Source organism: Piliocolobus tephrosceles, chromosome 10, assembly GCF_002776525.5.
Source record: "Piliocolobus tephrosceles isolate RC106 chromosome 10, ASM277652v3, whole genome shotgun sequence".
In the NCBI taxonomy this organism is placed as follows: Eukaryota; Metazoa; Chordata; class Mammalia; order Primates; family Cercopithecidae; genus Piliocolobus; species Piliocolobus tephrosceles.
Genome location: NC_045443.1, coordinates 48,667,034 through 48,686,518, shown reverse-complemented (window position 1 = coordinate 48,686,518; position 19,485 = coordinate 48,667,034). Strand labels below are relative to the sequence as shown.

Here is a 19,485-nt window from a genome sequence, read left to right as displayed (position 1 = left end):
CATAATACTTCTAGTCAGTGATTCCATTTGAAATGTCATTCTTCAGCCAATAAATTCCCACTACAGAGAAGTAGGCTGAAAGAAAGAGGATACCTCATTGCTTTACATAACTTCTACCCAATAAGCAGCATTGCTGTAAAACGTCCCAGGACTTACCGCCCAGTGCGCTGAAGTTCTGGCCCACTGTGACCCCCATGTGGTTCCTGTTCTATGTGGCAAACACTTCCATTTGGAACTCCAGGCATTTTCCTTTTTTCCTTTTAACAGAAGACTACAAAATTAGTAAAGGTAACATCTATCTTTCCATCCTGCTATCAGCAAGGAGTGGCAATGGGATAACCCAAAAGCAACCAAAAATGCCCAAGTGTTTGTAGCTTTCAAATACACTTACTGACTTGATGCAGCTTATTGACTTTATTGAAACACACACACACATACCCCATAATTTCTCTTCCTGTTCCGTAGTACCTAACTCCTAACTAAGCCTTGCCTAGAAAGAGAAAAATGGGAGCTTTGGCATCAGATATGACCTAAGTTCCAGTTTCAAATCTGCCCCTGTGTAATCTTACTTTACCTTAAAATCTTGTCCTAGAAGATAGTTTTATTCCTCATTTTGTAAAACTAGAGATAGCAATATCTTTTAAGGGATGTTCCCGGGAAGGCTGAATTTGCATATATAAAGCACCTGGCTGGTGTCTAGTACACAGTAGGAGTTCCTTTCCCATCTTTAATATGTCAGAAAGATATCAGACATTCTATTTGCTCTCTTTATACAACTTGATTTTTTCATTTGATGACTTGTATACAATGTAGTCACAAGAAATGTTCTCCCTTCTCTCTGCTATTTCACATAAATCCTTCAAAATTTGGCTTAAAATTCATCCTCAGGTAATCCTGACTAACCCCATCACACCTGAGCCAATTTATGTTACGCAAATTCTTTTTTTTTTTTTTTTTTTTTTGAGGTGGAGTCTCGCTCTGTCACCCAAGCTGGAATGCAGTGGCACCATCTCGGCTCACTACAACCTCCGCCTCCCAGGTTTAAGCGATTCTCCTGCCTCAGCCTCCCAAGTAGCTGGGATTATAGGCACCCACCACCACACCCAATTAATTTTTGTGATTTTAGTAGAGATGGGGTTTCACCATGTTGGCCAGGCTGGTCTCAAACTCCTGACCTCAGGTGATCCACCTGCCTCAGCATTCCAAAGAGCTGGGATTACAGGTGTGAGCCACGACGCCCGGCCCAGATTCATTTCCATTACTGTTTTGATATTCTAGGTGCACCAAAACAGGGCTGCATCTTGATATATTTAGCATATACCCACATGGTCTTTGCTTTGTCCATGGTGGGCAGTCAGTAAGTGACAATAGCCACATTGGCTGATGTGCATACATTACCTGGGAAGGGACGTTTTTGGGTGGCTCAATTCTAATGGAGGGATCCCACTCTCCTGGAGGGAGCACCGTCACCTGGTCTAGGAACTCATCAATCCCCGCCAGGAGATCATCTCGCTCTTTTGCTTTATATGCTACGTCATGAAAAATCTACAGAGAAGAAAAAACCCTCAGGAAAGTTAAAAGTAACTTTACATGAAACAATCACCAATGGATATGGTGAAAAATGAATACAACCTCTTGATTTTTATCTCTGTCATGGGGATCTGAGATGCAGAAAACTTTAGCACTTAGAGAAGTACAAGGATAAAAGGATTTAAAAAATCAGTGTGGAAATGAGATGCATCAAAAAGAGCTAAATATATGTCTGCTAGTATAAGAAGAGATAAGACATGACTCTAAAGTTGTACAATTATGTTACCTCCACAAAGGATGGAAGGAAAGGCAAGATGTATGAAAAAAAATTTTTTTTAAATCAGTTTTCCCAGGTTGAGAGGGAAATTTTCTTGATCATGAAGGTTGGAAACACTGGATGGAATTACTAATGAAGGCCCTTCATGAATTAAGCCTACCAATCAAAGAAAGCTGATAAAAAACAGGCCACACCTCCCTCTGCTGCCTAAGGCATATGCCTTGAAAGCCCTACTTTGCAGTTTACCAAGCAGTGCAGTCCTTATTAGAGTATGCACTGTGGGTTCTATGTCAAAATGTCAAAATGTCTGGTTGTTTTGGTACAGACTAGTCAAGACATTCACACTACACTGCCTGAGGTCATACCCATGACTTTATACAAACTGGTCTCATTTAGTGGAACAGGAGTGAGGTTTCTATATGTAAAGAGCTTGAATGTATTTAATTAACCATCTTCTCTTGAAAGTTAAGCCAACCTTAATATATTTCTCTCTATATCCTACTTGGCAATAATAGTTTCCCCAGAAAAAGATTTCTCTGCATTCTTGATTACTCAAAAAAGGAGAGATAACATAGAAAGAAAAATCCTTTAGAGCTTGGTCCTTCCACACTAGGCTCTCAGAGAAGTGCCCTGAACTACTTCCCAGCAGACATTGCAATGGAAAGTATTTTATTCCCAACAATTAGCATAGTGCCTGGCACAGAGTAAATATTCAATAAATATTTATGAGATGGAAGACTGAAGCACAAGTTGCACATACCTCATCTGTCATGATGGTGGCCATGGATCTGCCAATCTCATGGTACTGCTGACCTTTCCCTGCTGGACCCAATAAGATAAACAAAAATCTGGCAAAACACACAGAGGAGGAAATTATGTGAGTAAATATAAAGAAGGGCTATTAGTACTCTCTAAACAGCATAAGATTTCTCTCTCCTATCATACAGAAATCATCACTGCACCTTCAAAAAAGAAAAAAAAAAAACAAGGAGACAGTAATGAAGGAGCACTTTGAGTTGCCTTGACCTAATAATAGCTCTACTATGGGCATTGGAAGCTATTGTGTGGCATCATTCAATAATGTAGTTACATTTCTTAGGGTTTCCATAGACACAATTCCTAGCTGTAGAAAATATGCTTTTTCAAAACATGGCACTGTGGTGCACATTCAAGGTTGTCTGAATTCCACTTATTGTTCTAATAAGAAAATGATGGGGAGAGGAGAGGGATAAGGAAGTTGAAATCATCAAGCCTTACATAGGAGTCTAAATGTGTTCTGGACATCTGAATACTCTCTGTAAGTAGCAGGGCTCCGAATCACCAGCATCACCACCTTCAGAGTGCATGAATAGCCTTTTGAACAAAGGCTTGTATATCTGCAAACCATGCAAACCCTGCCAGAATTGTGTAAAGGGAAACAAATACCTTTATTCAGAGACGTTTCCCTGGAATATGGCTCTATAGAACTGAGAAGATAAGACTTGGCTTCCTATTTTAACAAGTTATTGGCCCTTGCTATGTCCCGTGAATGGTCTCAATTCTCTATTTCCAAGGCTGTAGATACTGTGCAGTCACAGCCTGAGAAATCTCAGAATTCCTTTTCATGGTGGTTAATCAAATATACCTCAATTTTCTGAGATTACTGATTTTTTTTAAAAAAAGGACAGAGTCTCACTCTGTCACCCACACTGGGGTGCCATGGTGCCATCCTCGGATTCTAGCTCATTGCAGGCTCAAACTCCTGGGCTCAAGTAATCCCCGCCTCAGCCTCTCAAGTAGCTGGGATTAGAGGCACACACCAGCACATCTGGCTTTTCTGCTGAATTATAATCACCATTCCTAAAATTAATTAATTCTAAACTTCAGTATTAACTGGTTTCTTCTACCAACACTACATAAATTTGAATATTAGATACAATGCATGAGTTTTATCTTTGCCTTTACCTTGTTGGGATTGGCACTTCTGTTAGGCCTGAGAGAAGAACAGCTGGAGACAGCCTCACAAAGGCAACAATGGGACGGTCCAAAATATCCACCTCTCCAACCAGGACATTGGAGGCCTCAGCCCCAGTAGGAATTTTTTTCATGAAATGAAGGTCTACCTGAAAGTTTAAAAGAATCCTCTGACAACTTGGGACCCACCACCTTAAATATCATTTTTTAAATTTTTATTTACTTTTTTTTTGAGACAGAGTCTCACCCTGTCACCCACGCTGGAGTGCAGTGGCACAATCTCAGCTCACAGCTCTCTGCCTCCCAGGTTCAAGCAATTCTTGTGTTTCAGGCTCCCCAGTAGCTGGAATTACAGGCATGCACCACCATGTAAAGCTAATTTTTCTGTATTTTTAGTAGAGATGGGGTCTTGCCATGTTGGCCAGTCTAGTCTCAAACTCCTGGCCTCATGTGATCCACCCGCATCAGCCCCTAAAGGTGCTGAGATTACAGGCGTTAGCCACGGCACCCGACCCCATCACCTTAAATATCAATCACCCTCCTCATACCTTACACTCATATGTCATTTTATGGTTAGCAAATGTTTTCTTACACTATCTTATTTGATCCTTACAAAAACCCCAGAAGGATGATATGACAGACTGTATTCGTCCCACTTAAAGGAAAAAAAAAAAAAAATGAAGTATCTGAAACCCAGAGAGGTGAAGTTGCCTTGCCCAGGACCACAGAGCTTTTAAGGTATAGATTTGGATTTTAAAACCAGGTATTCTTATTTCAATCCCAGTCCCCTAAGCTTCCTCCAAGAGAAATGTTTCTGAAGCTCTGGGTCACATTCTTTCCCTTTTTAAACACTCAAATGTTTTGTCAGGGGTTTCAGGTTTTCTAAATAAAATGGACAGCCCTTATGAGCAGAGAAAGTGATAAGACACTATCTATGTTTTAGAAACACAGTGTCAAAGATAGACCAGAGCAAGGAGAGGCTAGAGACAAGGAGACCAAGGCTTGGACCAGAAGCTGCAGTGAGGCACTGCTACTACAGAAGGCCTCAGATACCAAAGTCACAGTCCTCAAGGAGAGCTTCAACCAAGAATTAGTTTTAGGAGACATCTGTCTCTAAATAGATATCCAAAATACTGTTTTGGCAAAACCCTTGGGGGTGAGAAGGAACTGCTGGAGAGCAGGCACCAAAAAAATAATTGAAAAATCAAGAGATCTGTGTTAGGGAAGATTCTAAGTAGCTAGTCTCAGTTTTCAGTAGGTTGAATCTGGAGGAAGAAACTGTTGAGTCAGCTTCATCCAGGCTGAAGTAGAAGGGAAAAGACATGCACAGATGGGCCTCCTTTTATGCAGAAAAAGCTCTAGTCTTAGGGAAAGAGTCTTGAAACACTAAACCTTACCCAGATTCCAGCAATTAAACTCTGGATTCCACTAAAAAGAACCATAGGCCTAGAAGCCAATTTCCCACGACTCTGCTCACCTTGCTTAAATCCACAGGACTGTGTTCACAATTGACTCCATTTTTTACCTCAAGATTTGTAGTTGGAACAGACTGAGGAGACACGGTTTGACCTATTTGGAGAAAATCAAACAAAATCCTGAGTCCCTGCCCTTTTCCCCTTCTGACACATCCCACCCAGCATCAGTTGGCTCTGCCTTCTCCTGCAAAGCCTGCATAGAAAAGAGGTTAAGATGACTATGAAGTCAAGACCCACGCACATCTTTCTCCTTATCTACTAGTTAGTGGTAAGAGGACAGAGCTCTTGCTACTTCTGCACCTTCTTTCTGAACACATTTATGACCCTCTTTTATTTCTCTATTAAGGCAGTGATCCTTCACCAGATGTGCATATGAGAGACCCCCTATGGAAAACTTTTCAAAAATATAGATTCCCAGGCATATCCCCTGCACCTGGTGATTCAATATGAGTAGAGACCAGGAAACAAATGTAGATGAGACCCTGCCTGGCCACAGGAAAAGGAACCAATCAGCAGCCGAAATTCTGAGTGCTTATAATCCACCATGCATCTGGCTAAGGCTTTACATGGATTAACTCATTGAAGTTCACAATAAATTTGTGGAGTAGGTCCCATTATTACTCTTACTCTATAGGTAAGAAAGTGAGACTTAAAGAGGCTTAGTAGAGTGCCCAAAGTCATACATTTTGTGAGTGGTAAAGCCACAATCACAAGCCTACAAGTCTGACTCAAGAACCTACTTTACTGTATTTTGCCTCCCTAATCTAAGACATTTGTTTGCTCCTAAAAAGCTCCAGTTTACTTTCTCTGGTCTCAAATTATCCTCAATGTGGCTATCTCTCAAAAGCTACACCAGTTCTGAGGCCACCCTGGGGCATAAGTCCCTCACTTTGGGTCCGTTAAAACCTATCTGAGGAATGCCATGAGAGAGAGATGGGCACCAGTCCCAGTCAACAATCTTACTAGTCTTGAAAAAGTATTAAGTGCCTAAGTAGACATGGAAACATATTAGACAAATACAGCCCCTACCCCTAGTAAGTCAGTATCTCCAACTAGTTCCCAATGTCTTATTAATAACGAGAGAAAAATCACCTAATAATCTTACCATGTTTATCCATTGAATGAGGATCAGACTGCTTCTTGCCAACCTCAGCGAAGGAGCGAACAATGGGAATGAGGTTGTTTCTCTTCTTTTCATTCTGATGATGATGCTTTTTGAGAAGGGCTTCCCGCACTTTAACTCTCATGCTGTCATTCAGGTCACTGGACAGTTCTTGCTGATCCAGGATCAGGTCTGGAAAGTAGGCACTCACATGAACACTCAGACTGAGGGTTAATGAACGCAAGGAGGCCAACATCAGGTGGAGTGGGGTAAAGGGCATAGAGTAGGGGGAAGCAGCTCCACTAGGGTCATTGAGGTGCAATTTTAGCTTCATGTCTGAAAGTACCATTTGATGATAGTGACTGCGAAAAGTTATACTTTAATCATGTAACAAATTATTATTATTGGGCATAGAAACTAGTGAGCACTAGCACAACAATTTTTACAAATGAGGAAACTGAGTCCCAAATGCTAGAAAATTCTCCAACGTCTTACATCTAGCAGTTTGCAGAGCTGGGATTCAAATTCAGGACTGTGTAATTTGAAAGTTCACATTATCACCTACTTTGTTCTGTCATCTGCCAAATTTCCGCTACATTCCCTTCCTCGAAGATTTTAACATTGCTATAATTGTCAAGAAGAACTATAACTGTAGAACTCCAAAGGGATATTTAGAAGAGGAATCTGTAAGAAAAATTAAGTTGGCTGGGCGCAGTGGCTCAAGCCTGTAATCCCAGCACTTTGGGAGGCCGAGGCGGGCGGATCACGAAGTCAGGAGATCGAGACCATCCTGGTTAACATGGTGAAACCCTGTCTCTACTAAAAATACAGAAAAAAAGAAATTAGCTGGGCGAGGTGGCGGGCGCCTGTCGTCCCAGCTACTCCAGAGGCTGAGGCAGGAGAATGGCATGAACCTGGGAAGCGGAGCTTGCAGTGAGCTGAGATCGCGCCACTGCACTCCAGCCTGGGCGACAGAGCGAAACTCCGTCCCAAAAAAGAAAAAAAAAGAAAAATTAAGTTAACCACTAACCCCAGACAGTTACCACCAAGCATCACCTTTAAACCTATCAAGCCCAACAGAGTTGAAGGGGAAAAAAATCTCAATACCTAGGGATAAGTGGCAGTCAACAGAGCAGTTATCAGTATGGGTTCTGGAGTTAAAGGCCCACCTTTTTTCCCTGTTCTACCACTTTCTAGCTGTGTGATCTTGAGCAAGGTATATAATCTCTCTATACTCCAGTTCTTCATCTGTAACATGGAGCTCATATTATCTGGCAGAAGGTTGTTACGGGAAATTAAACAAGATGATATAGAGAGAGTGCTGATTTTCCTTTATGCACTTTACTCTGTATCACTAAAATATTATGAATATATTAGGTACCTGATGTGAAGAATCACAGCACTTTACTTCAGTCCTACATACTACTTCAAAAGCTTCCCAAAAACCTCAACCTATCCTCAATTTCTAATTCCATCCACGACTATCCAAGTACTAGAAGCAATAAATGAGGAAGATCCATTTCATATTCAAGCTGAAGAGCCATATTTCTGTATTTTTAACCTTTATATTCATTGGTTCCTTCTCCCGATATTATAATCATGCTTCAGGACCCTTCATCTTGGGGGAAAAAAAAAAGAACATCCACCTCATTTCTCCCTCTATCTATCGCCTCCTGTCTCTCTTATCGCTTAAAGTTATCAGAAAAAGCCGGGCGCGGTGGCTCAAGCCTGTAATCCCAGCACTTTGGGAGGCCAAGACAGGCGGATCACGAGGTCAGGAGATCGAGACCATCCTGGCTAACACGGTGAAACCCCGTCTCTACTAAAAAATACAAAAAACTAGCCGGGCGAGGTGGCAGGCGCCTGTAGTCTCAGCTACTCGGGAGGCTGAGGCAGGAGAATGGCGTGAACCCGGGAGGCGGAGCTTGCAGTGAGCTGAGATCCGGCCACTGCACTCCAGCTTGGGCGATAGAGCAAGACTCCGTCTCAAAAAAAAAAAAAAAAAGTTATCAGAAGAAAAATTATCCACCCCTTAACTGCCACTGCCCACAGTACAGGTGATCTCACCTGAACTACTGCAATAGCCTAATGCATTTCTCCCATCAATTCACCCTCCATATTGCTGTCATCATTATCTTTCTAATATGCAAAATCTGATTGATCATTACCCTGTCCAAAACTCTCCAGTGACTGCTGTTGTTTACAAAGTTTTTTTTTTTTTTTTTTTTTTTTTTTTTTTTTGAGACGGAGTCTCGCTCTGCCGCCCAGGCTGGAGTGCAGTGGCCGGATCTCAGCTCACTGCAAGCTCCGCCTCCCGGGTTTACACCATTCTCCTGCCTCAGCCTCCCGAGTAGCTAGGACTATAGGCACCCGCCACCTCGCCCGGCTAGTTTTTTGTATTTTTTAGTAGAGACGGGGTTTCACCGTGTTAGCCAGGATGGTCTCGATTTCCTGACCTCGTGATCCGCCCGCCTCGGCCTCCCAAAGTGCTGGGATTACAGGCTTGAGCCACTGCGCCCGGCCGTTTACAAAGTTTTAAACAGCTTCAATGGCCCCCAGGGATTCTTCTCCCTAACAAACAACCTTTTTAGAGACATTTATGGGATTTAAGACAAATAATCAAAAGTTAGAAAAATGTGACTCCAATGATGAACATGAGAATTTCATTTTTCCCAGGCAGAGTGATACTTCTGGGGTACCTCCCTGAAAAAGAGGGGGACCCAATGTCCCATCAGTGCTTACCTCTCTCCTGGGTCCTCCTATGATCCCAGAGAGACAGAATGACTTGGATACTTGAAATAGAGAAAGATTTGGAGAAATATTTCTTTAACCTGTCCAGCCAAACAGAACCAATTCAAGGGAAAACTCACACCATGCACCCAGGTGTTTCTCCATGCAGGCCCCAAACACAATAACTTAACACTCAATCACTTCAGGAAGAACAATCAGACATCTCCCCTTCACATCTCACTGAAGAGGTAGAGGCACTTTGGCTCAAGTTCCTGCATATCTGCCCTAGATGCTATATTTTCAAGTCTTTAATTCTCTTTACTCCTTTTTTCCACACAACTTCCAATTGTCCCTTTCTCTAATTATTATCAAGCACGTCTCCGTCATTGCACTTATTTTAATTGTCATTTCCATGGCTATTTCCCCCACTTGAAGGTGAGCTCCTTGCAGGTAGAAACCATTTCTTTCTTTTTCTTTTTTTCTTTTTTTTAAGAGACAGGGTCTCACTCTGTCACCTAGGCTGGAGTGCAGTGGCACCATCTTGGCTCACTGCAGCCTTGACCTCCCAGGCTCAAGTGATCTTCGTGCCTCAGCCTCTTGAATAATTGGGACTATGGGTATGAGCCACCATGGCCCGCTAATTTTTGTACTTTTTGTAGAGACAGGGTTTCACCATGTTGACCAGGCTGGCCTGGAACTCCTGAGCTCAAGTTATCCACCAACCTTGGCATCCTGAAGTGCTGGGATTACAGGTGTGAGTCACCGTACCCAAGGGGACTTTATTCCCCCATGCCTACCACATTACCAAGTATATAGCAGATACAAAATAAAACATTTGCTGAATAAACAGACAAATGGAAACTTAACACCATGTCATTTGAATCCCATTATATACCTGTGAAGTAGGTAGAGTCGTTTGTTAGCCTGAAATACTTCCCACAGTCAAGGACACTGAGGCCTGGAAGGTTGTGGCTTGCCCAAGGTCACACAACTGTATTTTTTCTGCCATACCACACTCTTTTTTTTCCCCACTCTTCTTAAATTTATAAGAAAGTTTCTCTGTTTTCCCTTCCCCAACCTTACCTGAAATTTCTTCTATGCTATTTGCACGCATATCCAGAAGAACTGTTCCATTAATAAGGCAGCTCCTTAGCTCAAACAGGCTGTGCAATGAAAGGGTTGCCACGTAAGGCTTGCTCCAGCGCTCTCCTCCATCTTCAACATCTTCTTCAAACTTCAGCCACCTGAAAGCATTACAAATAACTAGATGCCAAAGATAGAAAATGAGGAATTTTTAAGAGAGAATCTCCAATGTAAGCCACAGAGGAAAATATCTGGATAGCCATACTGAACATTGTAAAATCTAATCTATATGTTCAGGGTACATTGGTAAGTGAAAAAAGCAGGAAATAGAACACTGCAAGATTGAGTATAGTTTAATTCCATTCTCATTTTTAAAAAAATTTTAAAGTAAAATACATACATGTATAAGACACCAAATATTACATTCCTCATTAACCCTGCAGCTGTGGAATTACAATTTTTTTCTTCTTTTTGCTTATCTTTATTCTTAAACTTTCTATAATGAGCATGAGTTACCTGTACAATTAAAAAAATAGATTTAATCTATATCATTTGGACACATTGACAAATCACATTAATAAAATGATATTTTTCTTTTTATCATTGTCCTGTGTGACCTTTAGTGTTCAGTGTTCTGTGTGACCTTTAGAAGTCTGCCAAGACAGAATAACAAAAGACTAATTGCCTTTTCACTTAGTACCAGGTCAATTGGCCTGTTTAAATCTCTCAACCCATAACATTTACAATACAGCAGGTATCCAGCAAGAACTGTTTCAGTGAGAGCTGAAGCCACACTTTCCTAATTACCCACCTCGCTCCTTCCTCGAGGCTCAGGCATCATCTGTAAGGTTCACTGGTCAGTTACTAGAGGAGCCTAGACATGTCCTTGGTTATCCTGAGGGCTCTTCTGGGATTTGAGTCTCAGAGAAGCATAGTTATTCTACAACCACTCCAGGAAGCCTACAGTCAGGGTGGGTATAATCCCAAGGGTCTCTATGAGGTTGAATTGTCCCAGAGGAAGTTAAAGTCTCAAAAACTCTGTGACTGCCGGTGAATTTGAACCCTATGGTTCACTTGCAGAAGAAGTCTGGACCTATGCTGCGTCTGCTAAACTAGGTCCCCATGAAGGTGGTCCTGTCTACATCTTCTAAGCCAGACCTATAATAGTACCAAGATAGCCCATAAACTTACTCTGAGCCCCAAAGAAATGAGAGGGGACCCCTGAATATCCCATGTTATTTCACCATCCCATGCTCCAGGTCAACTGGCATAGATATCACCAAAGACATCATAAAGACGCCAACACCAAAACTCTCCATGGGAGACGCTGGAATGTCAGTCCCCATGTCAGTCACAGCTTCTCCCAAGAAGAAATAAGGCAGGCAGGCCTGTTACTTGCTGAAAGGTATACATTTGCCTACCCAAGCAGATCTTGATGCAGGCCATTTTAGGGCCTCACCTGGCTGTTTCCTTCCACTCAGCATCTTCTCCCTCTTTCATACAGATCTCATCCAGCTCTGTAAACAGCTCATGAGGCACATGCTCTTCATCTTCCTCGGTGCCAAGAATGAACTGAACACGCTGAGATGGTGTGTCTAGGAAATCAACCAAAGAGAAAGGTCTGCTCTAGCCTCACATTTAGAACAGAAATAGCATTCTTCCCTACCTAACAACTTTAGGAATATATATAGACAACGAATGCAGAAGAAAAATATTTCTTTATTCTCAGAGGAAAAGCTACTCTGTAGAAGTAGCTTCATGGGATGAAAAATTTATGAATGAAGACCACTTGAAGAAAACCCACAAGAAACTGGAAAACTGATGAATTTTGATCAAAAAGATTGGCTAATTCTCTAGCAAGGGATTTTACCTATTATGGTATTGATTTTAGGAGGTCAGAACTGTGAAGTTTTCACGAAAATATTTTTGCCTCTTAGAGGCATTTCTTCTTGGAAGGAAGCTCTGAAAATCCTACAAAAAGGCTCAAGAATCAAGACCAGCTGCTAATGTCAGTCACATGTCCCCTCAGCCTCCCCATGTCTCTGGGCCATGGACACCCGCCCTGTCTCCCAAGGCCATTACCGTGGGCCAGGGCTTCCAGGCCTTCCTCCCCCTGGCTGGCTCCTTTGCCTCGCCCTCGTCTCCGGTGCTTCTGGCCATGAGTGCGGTGGTGCCGATGGCTCTGCCGGCCAAGCGGCATCCGAACTCCCACATATAGAGTTCTATGACCTGGAAAGAAGCAGAAGGTCTGTGGAAAGAACTCCTTTAGTTAAAAAAAGGAAAAAAAAAAATGCCTAGCATAGTTAAGAGAAAAAAATATCACAGTTCTTTGGTCTGGTCACACTCTGGAATAACAAAACTTCAAAGACTTCCAGGAGTAAAGATATAGAGATTTTGGAGTTGAAGGTCTCTTCCTTTGTCCTGCACACGCCTGCAAACTTCACAGAGATCTTGTGAAGACTGAAGAAATAATGTGATTTCCAAACTGTAAAGGCTGATTCAGATGTTATTGTTATGACGATGACAATTTGACTGAGTGATTTTTTTTAAGGCAATACAGTTGCTCTATGACAAGTGTGGCAGGTCTTGGCAGAGAGGCAGTTTAGAAAAGTGGTTAAGAGCACAGGTAAGGCTCAAATCAGCCCACCTGGGTCCAAAACTCAATTCCATCATTCACTTGCCATGTGACCTTGAATAATTTATCCAATCTCTCTGTGACTCATCTTTAAGAAGAAATATTAAAAGCTTAGCACTTAAACTCACAGAGTTTTCATAAGCAGTAAATAAGGTTATGCATGCAAAATGCTTAACACAATGCCTGGAATAAATTGTAGCAGCCTAGGATGTATTCATCCTAGGATCAGCTTCCATTATTTTATTTTCTACATTGTAGCACACACAATCTAGAACAGTACTAAAAGAGACTAGTTATAAGTCATGAGGAGGGTGAGGCTAGGGTTTAAAAAAGACATTAAATACTATACAGAGAGAGGGGAACATGAGAAAATAAGTGACCCAATATTGTTCCCTCCCTAGTTCCTCTGCTCCTATTCCTTCTTTTCTTTTCCTCCTATTCTTTTCTTCTTGAGACAGTATCTCACTCTGTCACCCAGGCAGTAGCCTGGTCATATCTCACTGCAACCTCGAACTCCTGGGCTCAAGCAATCCTCCCACCTCAGTCTCCCAAGTAGCTAAGAATACAGGTGTGCACCACCACACCCAGCTAATTTTTCAATTTTTTGTAGAGACGGGGTCTGGCCACATTGTTCAAGCTGATCTCAAACTTCTGACCCCAAGCAATCCTACTGTCTCCACCTCCCAAAGCGCCAGGTTTACAGGCATGAGTCACCACATCTGGCCTTATTCCTTCTATAAGCCTGCTTTTGTTTTGATCCAGATTTCCAGGTCTCTGTCACCTCTACCTGGCCTCCCCTTGCCTTCTTGCCAAACCTGAAGCCCAGAATTTGGGGCTGCTGATGCTCCCATGCCCAAGGCACCATGCCTTGGTCTTCTCCCATTTCTGCCTGGTTACTGCTGCTCAGCACTCTAGATCTCAGACCCATTCCCCACATCTTCCACCAAAGGAGCTGTTCTAATCCTTAGCCACTGTCTTCAAATCTACAACCTTATCCACATTCCTTCCTGCTGAGAGCAGGTGACATTGCTTCAGTTCTTTTCTTTTCTTTTCTTTTCTTTTTTTCTTTCTTTTTTAGATAGGGTCTCACTCTGTGGCCCAGGCTGGAGTGTGGTGGTGTGATCACCACTCACTGTAGCCTTGAACTCCCAAGTTTGAGTGATCCTCCCATGCAGCTAGGACCACAGGTGTGTACCACCACACCCAGCTAATTTTTTTGATTTTCAGTAGAGACAAGGTCCTGCCATGTTGCCCAGGTTTGTTTCAAACTCCTGAGCTCAAGTGATTCTCCTGCTTTGGCCTCCCAAAGCACTGGGATTACGGGTGTGAACCACTGTACCCAACCCTCACTTCAATTTTTCCTGAGAAGAGATGGAAGAAGTTCTTCTCTTCCTCAGTCCGGCCCCCTCTCCTCTGCCAAGCTGGGTATGTTAATGAGTATGACTGTCTATCTCATTGCCTCCCACCCCTCTAATGTCCTGTTGCTTCTGTTCTCCTCAGTCTCTCCTTTCCATCCATCCCTGCCACAGGTTTCTCCTGACTTCTTAAAAAGAAACCTTCCTAAGCAGTGCTACCCTCCCAAGCTTCTGCTGTTTCCTCTTTCCTTCTCTATCAAACCACTTCCAAAAACAGTCACAGCCTGACTCCCTTTCCTTACCACTTCCTTGTTCCACAGCCTCTGCATATGGCTTCCGACCCCAGTCTGTGCTGAAGCTTCCCTCGTTAGGGACACCACACCACTCATTCACCAAATCTCCATCATCTTACATCTCTCTCAGCTTAGTTCGAAAGACTTTCTTGAGAGCCCACACGTTGCAGGCAGTATCCAAACCACCTGGATGCTCTGGGTTCCCTGAGCTCTGGTGCCACTGCCCTCCCCTGGTTCACTTGCACTACTCTGACTGTGCTGCTCCATTCCCCAACAAATCACCAAAGGAAAGCTCCTCAGGTTTCTGTCCTTGGCCCTTTTCTTCTCTCTTTTTAGTGTTAAACACTCTTCTATTTTCAAAATTCACTTCTACAAATGACCTTCAAATCTCTATCTACAATGATTAACATGTCACAAAGCAAACTCACCATCCTCCATCTCAAATCGGTCTTACACTCATTCCATGTTTCTGTTCATGGCCTTGCCATTTTCTCAACTTCCTATGCTTGAAACCTGATCATTACCTTAGATTTTCAACTCCATTCCCTTTCTCCCTCACTGTACTTTCTATAGATTAGGGCCATCAAAACTCCCACTTTGACAAAGTAGGGGCCTGTCTCTCACATTAAATTAACCCTGCAAACAAATCCTCCTAGTTACAGCCCTGATCATGCACGGCTCACCCATAGGAATTCAGGACCTTCATGCTCAGTACTCAATCTCCTTTTTAGTCTTTTATACTTTTAATACAAATTATACATTCAGTGGGGAAAAAAATTGAAAGACCTCTCAAGAATTGAGTAACGAGCTCAAGAGAAACAAAAAGTGGAAATCCCGGACGGGCGCGGTGGCTCATGCCTGTAATCCCAGCACTTTGGGAGGCCGAGGCGGGCGAATCACAATGTCAGGAGATCGAGACCATTCTGGCTAACATGGTGAAACCCCGTCTCCACTAAAAAATACAAAAAATTAGCTGGGCGTGGTGGTGGGTGCCTGTAGTCCCAGCTACTTGGGAGGCTGAGAGGCAGGAGAATGGCATGAATCTGGGCAGCAGAGGTTGCAGTGAGCAGAGATCACACCACAGCACTCCAGCCTGGGTGACAGAGCGAGACTCTGACTCAAAAAAATAAAAAATGGAAATCCCACATGCTCACAGAGAATCAACATTCTGGGGGAAAAAAAACCTAGAGATGTATAACTGCCATGTACCTCAGCAACCAAATGGCGTGGTTTTGACTCCATTTCCTCCTCATGGCCTTGACTGCTGTACCCACCATCACCTCATACTCTTTTCTCTACCAGAATCAAACTGCTATTCCACAAAAGTGCCAGTGTTTTCCAGACACTGGCTTGGCTCACTTATTCAAGATGCACTGCAAATACACCTTCCTTCTTGGTATTATTTCTGATTTCCCCCATCGGATGTGCTGCCTCATTCCTTTAAATTCCCAGTGCCAGGCCAGGCACAGTGACTCAAGCCTGTAATCCCAACACTTTGGGAGGCCAAGGCAGGAAGACTGTTTAAGGCCAGGAGTTTGAGACCAGCCTGGGCAACTCAGTGAGATCTCATCTCCACAAAAGTTATTAAAAAAAAAAAGATAGCCAGGTGTGGTGGTGTGCACCTGTAGTCCTAGCTATTTGGAAGGCTGAAGTGGTAGGATTGCTTGAGCCCAGGAGTTCAGCTGCATGAGCTTATGAGCTATGATCATTACCACTGCACTCCAGCCTGGGTGACAGAATGAGACCCTATCTCTAGATAGATAGAGAGAGAGAAAGAGAGAGAGAGAGAGAGAGGCAGATTCCCAGCACCCTTGGTTAGCGCTTTTCTCATATACTTATTTTTCTACTTTGCATCAAAGTTAAGCGGCTATCTCTCTTATTCTCCACTCTTCACTTGCAATTTCCTCACTGTCCCAAGTTAGACCTTTCTCTCAGAATGCCTACATAATGAAGCACAGTGTTTCACATATGGTCATTGTTCCACAAATGTTCAGCAAATAGAATATCTCCTAAGTACCTCCCTGCAGAGCATAAGCCCTTAGGACCTCCTCAGGAGTACATAATCTGACCTAAGAGGGCCTCTGACTCTGACCTGAAAGGGGCCACAAAAGGAACATGTAACCAAACTGAATGTGTTTAGGGCAAATAAAGTACTCACCAGGGCATGGGGAGGTTGATAAAGTCCTAACTGACCTGAGAATGGAGAGCTTCATCAGGAAGACTTCCCCAAGAAGGAGACTTGATGGGAAGAGTTGTCAACTCTTTATCTTCTTCTTTTCCCAGCAATGGGGTTTCCTAAGGCTGCACTCAATTTCCTTGATAGTGCTCTCCACTTCCAAGTCAGGTTAAAGTGCCTTGGGTGCCACTCTAACACCTTTCTCTATTTGTCTCTCCTTTTATTTGACCTCTCTGTTTTCCAAATTCCAAAGTGATAAAGCAAAATAAAAAAGAAACAGTAAGGATTAGAGGATAAGATGATCAGAGATCTGCTAGAATGTTAAGAGGCAGGAGGATAAAATGTTTAGTATCCGGTGGAATTGCACTTCTTACCCTCCCGTCTCAGGAGAGTCTTCTGTTGCCTCGTGTATATCTCAGGTCATTTTTAAGAGGCAGATCTCTGAACATAATGGAGTCATCTTGCAACTTCATAGAAACAGAAATATAGAGCCAGAGGAGGTCATCTGCTAAGATGTGGGATTCCAGACCCTGACATTATCAGCATAAACTATAAAAAGCATATAGCATGAAAATACCAAATTGAATACCATCTTAATAAAATATCATTTGGTAACTCATTATGTTCCATTATAGTATGTTAATGAAATCCCTGTAGCACACTACTGAGACTAACCCAGGTGGCATTAGCAGCAGACTAGAGTCAAGCAATTGTGCCAGATCCTGTCCCAAGGGCTGGGGATACAATAGTGAACAGAACAAAGTCTTCAGGACACATATCCTGGTTGGAGGAGGTCAGAAATGAAAACAAAAAAAATTTAAATATTGATTATTACTACGAACCAAATAAGGTACAATGCTAGAGTGTCTAGGGAAAGGGGTAGGATGGAGAAGGGAGACTTTAAAATGATTAGAGGGGACATCTGAGTGATAAGAAGGAGAGGCCATGAGAAGATCTGGGAGAAGAGTGTTCCATGAAGGTGGAAGATCAAGTGTACAGGTCCTAAGGTAGGAATGTGCAGAGCTGGTTCTGAGGCAAAAGGATGGCCAGTAGGGCCAGTACAAGGTAGAAAAGGGAAGGAAAGGAGATGTACAAGGACAGAAAAACAGGCAGTGGCAGTTCATGAAGAATCTATGGGCTGTAAAAAGCATAATTAGATCCTGAACAACCACTTCTGCCCAGGCACAGCAGCCCACACCTGTAATCTCAACACTCTGGGAGGCTAAGGAAGGAGGATCATTTGCATTCAGTAGTTTGAGACCAGCCTGAGCAACATAGCAAACTCCACCTTTATAAAAAATAAAAAATTAGCACAGGTATGATGGAGCATGCCTGTAGTCCCAACTACTTGGGAGGCTGAGGTGGGAGGATCACTCGAGCCCAGGAGGTTGAGCCACGATCGCACCACTGCACTCAGTCTGGGTGACAGAGTGAGACCCTGCCTGAAAACAAAACAAAACAAAATTTAAAACTAAACAACCACTTTGGCCTCTAAAATGATGACCTGGGTGTTGTAAAATCTAGTACAGCTAGATAGAGCTGGGCGTAGGTTAAGAACAGCCTCAGTGAGAGGTGACTTTCAGTTCTTCAATAGAGACATCCCAACCATGGGTTTCTTCTTCCCAACAAACCCCGCAAAGGATTACTGGCCAGGCTAGAACCTCTACTTCTCCTTGCTCCTTGATTGAGCCCATTCCAAATACTTCCACTGGGCTCACGCTGGTATATGGCTGGTATTATTTAATTTTAAAGGAGAAATTGAGGAGGCAGTGATTGGATATTAGAAACTGCATTATTAGATTTCATGTTATTGGTTTACATTACTTACTGTCACTATTAAAGTAAAACAAGGAGGCCAGACCAAATGACTTCCTGGGCTTGTCCAGATGATGGCTAGCTAGTCCAGGTTCTAACGTTCAAGTCCTATGAAAGTTTCAGGCTAGGTTATTCTTCAGAAAAGACACGATGGTTCAATTGTTCTCATGTCCTGACTTACTACTGCAGAAAGCGACCACAGAAGGGGCTTCGTAAATGTTTGCTGACTGAATAATATATGGTTTTGCTTGGTATCTAAATTCTCACTATGTATGTTTGAGGCATAATGGGGAAGACATCCTATAGATGCCTTGAATGGTTCTGTAGGAAGTAAGGTAAAGCTTACTTTAGTACAATTCTCATGAACATTAGCCAATCACAATGCCTGCCTTTTGAAAATATCAGAGAGACAGGCAAAAATGAAGTCAAGTTCAGCAGGGGGTCAGAGCTAAGAAGGACCAAGTGACTATCAGAAAATCAGGCATCAATTTATAGTGTGGGGGTTCTAAAGCAAGGACTTGGATTTTGTGAGAAAAATTGGCAGAAAAGATGACAAACAGACACTAGAAAATGAATATTGCACCAATAAAATCCAGTCCATCTAACTGGAAGCTGGCCATCCAGTGACTTCATTAAACTAATTCTGTGGTCACTTTGTTGGCCATTCAACCGTTCTTTGCCCCGCTCTTCTACCTACCAACTCACCCAATTCCCATTTCTTCCCATCTAACTCCCTATTCTTTTTTCCAAAAAGGGTCAAACCTAGTCTTTTGGAACTATCTGTGTGCAAATAAAGTATTCCAATTTAGTAAAAATTACAGGAAAGATGTAATTTTACTGTATATTTTTAAAAATAAGTACATATACACATGCAGAGAGCAATCTTTAGTGAACTGGCAATGAATCATGTGAAGCAGGACAGGAACCATAGGTTTGACCTACCCTGCAGATGGAGATTGCGCCTACCAAGCAAGGTACAATGCAGTACATGCACACTGTTTACCCAGCACTCACACAGAGCTCATTAGCACATACAACAAGGTGCTCGGCTCCTCTGGGCT

The 19,485-nt window shown here is 42.7% G+C and overlaps 1 protein-coding gene across 1 annotated transcript in view; it reads right to left on the bottom strand.

Annotated features, from left to right (window-relative positions):
- Positions 1–19,485, bottom strand: part of SLC4A8 (solute carrier family 4 member 8) — a 90,690-nt gene that overhangs the window by 51,168 nt on the left and 20,037 nt on the right. Inside the window, exons 3-11 of the mRNA XM_023211082.3 lie at positions 12,233–12,379; positions 11,610–11,745; positions 10,151–10,311; positions 6,341–6,529; positions 5,238–5,329; positions 3,752–3,909; positions 2,568–2,655; positions 1,399–1,545; positions 157–257 (exon numbers count right to left, since the gene is read on the bottom strand). Coding sequence (XP_023066850.1) covers positions 157–257; positions 1,399–1,545; positions 2,568–2,655; positions 3,752–3,909; positions 5,238–5,329; positions 6,341–6,529; positions 10,151–10,311; positions 11,610–11,745; positions 12,233–12,379 — 1,219 coding nt within the window. The remainder of the gene's footprint in view (positions 1–156; positions 258–1,398; positions 1,546–2,567; positions 2,656–3,751; positions 3,910–5,237; positions 5,330–6,340; positions 6,530–10,150; positions 10,312–11,609; positions 11,746–12,232; positions 12,380–19,485) is intronic.